At 34.9% G+C, this 4,766-nt stretch overlaps 1 protein-coding gene across 1 annotated transcript; it reads left to right on the top strand.

The window, feature by feature from the left end:
• The first annotated feature begins 757 nt into the window (after positions 1-757).
• Positions 758-2,771, top strand: LOC149263201 (uncharacterized). Its single transcript, XM_089387354.1, has 2 exons — positions 758-1,928; positions 2,097-2,771. The coding sequence occupies exons 1-2, from the start codon at positions 1,006-1,008 to the stop codon at positions 2,710-2,712; spliced, it is 1,539 nt and encodes a 512-aa protein (XP_089243480.1). The 5' UTR covers positions 758-1,005; the 3' UTR covers positions 2,713-2,771.
• Positions 2,772-4,766: the final 1,995 nt, after the last annotated feature.

The following is a 4,766-nucleotide window of genomic DNA, read 5'->3' as shown; positions in this document are numbered from 1 at the left end:
TTAATACGTTTCAGATACTGCGGATTCAGAGTATTTGACTGGGCAAAACACAGTTAGATGGCGATTTTGCCCTGTCAAATTCCACAGTGCACTATAAAGCGTATTTCAACGGGGCAAAACACCGTTCGATGGATATTTTGCCGTGTCAAATTCCAGACTGAACGATATAACTCTTTCTCTTGCTATTATTGTACACATCTTTTTTCCTGGAACATCTTCATCAACGAATTTAATCTAGCAGTTATACATCAATTAATTTCATTTAATATAGCAGTTATACATCAATAATCTAGTTGGATAATTCTGGCATTTGGTCCACTGGCGATCAATATACATCAATAAATTTCATTTCCTGTAACTTTGCATTATTTTGGCATTTGGTCCAGTGGCAGGTGATTGATGGATGGGATATTGGTGGAGACCTTCCCGGAAGTGTTTTTATTGGTGTTCTGTATCAAAGAGTGTAGCATGGGAGTTTTGGATAGGAATTTGAAGTTTTAGTCACAAAAACGTGTTTGAATCTTTTATTTTTTAAATGAATTTAACGTTTTGTGAAAAAATCACACATTGAACCTGTGATTTGACCATAAATATTTCACAAAAAACCCTTAAAAACGAAGAACAATTACCCTGGTCCCTACGGCGTATCGCAAGAGCATTGCAAATCTGAATACGGCTCTTTTTTTCATAATTTTATTTTTATTTTAAGAAATTCCGCGGAAGCAGCGTTGCAGACCTCTATACGCCTCTTTCTTTCATAATTATTATATATTGTTACCGTCTAAAGTAACTTCGCGGAAGATCTCATTCTCCACCAATGTCATCTGGCTGACACACTATTAAATATAAATACTCTGCAGCCGGGTGGATGTTAATCGGAATTCATTGGTGGTTGGTATCGAAGCAGCGTCGCCATAGAAATTTTCTGGCACTCAGGTCAGAGTTTGAGTACTAACACTGTTCTGGAAAATTCATTTCCTCCCTTGATTTGGATCTTATTCAACAATGGATTTGTTCAGGGGAAGCCAATATGTGATGCACTTGTGTATTATAATACTCCTTTGCTGGTTGGGTTGGCTCTGTGGTCTTGCATTTGGACAGGTAAGTGAAGCTTTTACAGGTTCTGCTAATTTTTCAGATATACAGCTCACATGTGTAGCCAATTTAGTGGCTTTCATTACAATTACTTTAAGAGGCAAGTATTATGTGTACAAAAGAGTAAGGGCCAACTACATAAGTGACAAATTGAAGAATCTAAATGGGTTGGAAGTACTGACCACCAATAGGGGAGAACTAGAGGAATGTTCTGTTGTTATGTTATCATACCAGATGCCCAGGCCCATTCGTTCGACGAAGATGTTCATGAACTCTCTCTCCAACCTTTATGATGTGCAATCTATCTTTTTGCAGTGCCTCCCTTTACAATCTGTAGAAATAGGTGTAGAGATGTGCACAGATAAGTGCACAGAAAATCACAAGGGTAGATGCGGATGCATTGTCTTCAATACAGTGGAAGATATCACGATGATGCTTGTTCGTCGGATGCCCGGAACTCTGAAAAAACTGTCTGCTTCTCTGAGCCTACTCCCATCTCTGCGCTGCCTGAAAAATGGCTGCCACGGCTGCAACCGGGGACTGTTGCATGTAGAGAATGATAGATTGAGAGAGGGTGACTCCCTGGTGGAATCCCCTGCTGCGGTCTGTGAAATACTTGATCTTAAATCCATCCATAAAGTGGGTGCTTGCATCTGCATTCCACTGCGTCCAGCCAACGATGATGAGTGGACGAATCAGCTGATAAAACTTTTGAAGCCTGAGGATGAAGAATTCAGAGGTGCCGTTATCAGAAAAGGCAGAACCAACGCTTCTTCTGCCCTCCAAAGTTACAAGGCTGGGAATGGAGAATGCGATGCAGAAGAAAAATACAGGTTTGCTTCCTTGATTCTAGTGCCAAGGTTGATGATGCTATTAATGTTCCCTGTGTTAACTTTTTGGCTTAAAGTCGATGGTTTCTCCAGCAATTTGTTCTCCTGCTTTGCACTGGAACGTTATTATGAAGTATATTCTGACTTCCCCACACATTTATTTCTAAGCAGAACTCGGGTCAAATCCAATGAGAGTAAGACCAATGTATGCCAAGTGTTGTTCTTTAAACCTGCTCTTCAAACATGGCTACTCTCACACGATTCATGCGTCCCTGTGTACTCGATTTGCAGCGTTAGTTGGATGGTGTTGGTTGCATTGGAAGGAGGCGCTAACAAATGGTATCATACGCATTCTATGCCGCCCTCTAAACCAAGGATTGCTGCCATATTGGTGGGCATTTGTATTGCTTTGTTCATGGACGGCTTTGATTTGAATTTATGTTTGCAAATGAGAAGAATGCGTCGTTTTAAGGGAAGAAATCACAGGAAGGTTACTCTTATCATTTGTGCAATCATTGTTTTGCAAATACTTTGCATTGTAGTCTGTAGCGCAATAGCGGGTGTTGTGGGTATAAATTTTTTTGGGAGGTGGATATATAGTGCTTTGCAATGCCTAGTTTGGTTGAAAGGCGTTATAGGCATCCATATCCTCTTTAGAGTTCGTCCATATTCACGGGAAAGCGAACTCAACTGGTGGTATCACAGCTGTGGACTGTACATCGCCTGTTCGGCAATCTTGCTTAATGCGGTCCTCGCTGGTATTCGAGCTAAGTGGGAGTTCTCATAGAGATATTTATGTATATTCCATGTACTACACATTTGAATGTGAAACTTATTGTCCATGAGATTTTATATATTCCATGTATTCGAACATATAGCCATAATAATTAGTTTGTTTGATAAAACAGTGAAGTTTTGTTTATTTATTTATTGGTTGCTTTAGTGACCTTATGTGTTATTAGGGAATTTAGTATAATTTATTAGTTTATTACCATATAGCTATACAAATATATTTATATTTATTAGTTTATTACTATATATATTTATACCATGTATTATTTTTTTCATTTTGTTTAGATAAAATCAATTTCAATGTTTTTTTCAATTAATTAACTTATGTCTTCATTGTTTATATCCATTATGTTTTTTTTATACACTTTTAAGTTGCCTTTTCCTTGCAGTGACTTTCTCTCCAAGAGTCAAGCATCCCCTTATCTATTAAGTAGTTTCTAGAGTGATTTGTCTTACCAAGGCTTTCATATGCCAGAAGAGCAACAACATATGGTCTCAATTTTATTATAGTAGGGTTCTTCCAAAGCTGTTTAGATTACCATAGCCATTATTTGTTCATATAAAATAGACACACAAACATAAATATACAAGTATTATGTATATTTTCTTTATATTTAAGCCAATTTTTACTTATTACAATAATTAGATTTCCAAAAAAAGTTAAAAAATTTCCATATAATTCTTAGCTTTTATTTATATAGATAATAATCCTTACTTTTATTATGGTTTACTTTCATTGCCATATCTCAAATATTTATTTAAATAACTCTATTTTCTCATCTTAAATTTCTATAAGTTTCTTACACTATATTCAATTAATAGCTATGCTACTATGTAATAACCATTTGAATAAAAAATTCTAACATTCTACACATATTTTCATTTCCCAAAATGCCCCAACTGTGACACCTGAAATGCATTCAGAACTTGCATCGGAATATTCTGGGGTAGTTGATATGTGTTTAGTTTAAATTTTAGGCTTGGTAGTACATAAGGCCGCATTTGAAAATTTAGATTGAATAGATCACAGATAAACATCTCTTTAATGGCAATTTCTAAGCAATGGCGGTGATAAACATCTCTTTGACCACAATTTCTAAGTGATGGTGGTGTAATATTTGTTATTTTGATTTTGGGTAATTGTTTTAAAAAATAAACACGTCTTTGAGAGCAATTTCATTTTTTAAATTATAGATTAAAACCGATGAATTAATTCACGTGACAATTTTTTTTTATCAAATGAATATTCGCATTGAATTCTAATGCTCACTTTCTCCCGATATTTTGAATAGTTAAAATGTTTGTTAGATGCCTGTAATTTCATGCTTTTAGTACCATCAATGGAAATTTCACACTTTCACTATGTCCCTCGAACATCCAAAAGTTTAAACCCCATAGTTCTTTCATAAATCGCACTTCTTTAAAGTGAAAAAAATACTAATTTATAGATTGGCGATATGCAGCAAGATTTTACATCATGGATTTACACCTTCTTGCTATTTTTTATGCACCTCAATGCACCAATAACACAAAGTAAATACTAAGAGGAAGAATATGCATCCTATATAGTATGGTAATTGTCTATGGTACTCGATAACTTAAATCATAAATTCAATTACTAAATGTATAAGCAATCCATGAATACACACAATTATACGATCCATGGATACATACAATTTGCTTTTTGAGAAATTTATAAAGTGAAATATCATTCACATAAATGCATTTAAATCACATAAACATATGAATTAAGACAGCAAATTGAGATTAAAGGAAGTCTTATCTAAGTTCCCTCCAACCTCTATATGGTAGAAGCACACTAAATCCATAAATGCATGGCTACCATCAACTTATTTGATGCTACTTAATTAATTGGTTTCTTATAAAGGCATACATAGTCTTTCCACAAACCTCTTCATCAAAATTTTATTATCTTTAACTTTTATCCTTAAGACTCATTATTATATGCAATGGTATCATCAACATCTTTAACCATATTATCAACATTTTCCTAGTTACATAATCCATTATTAGCTACTTTTAATCACC

Source organism: Pinus tabuliformis, chromosome 6 (genome assembly GCF_031772625.1).
Source record: "Pinus tabuliformis cultivar Carrire ecotype Pingquan chromosome 6, CPIR1, whole genome shotgun sequence".
Classification (NCBI taxonomy): Eukaryota; Viridiplantae; Streptophyta; class Pinopsida; order Pinales; family Pinaceae; genus Pinus; species Pinus tabuliformis.
The sequence above is the reverse complement of the archived record's forward strand: the minus strand, read 5'-3'. Positions and strand labels throughout refer to the sequence as shown.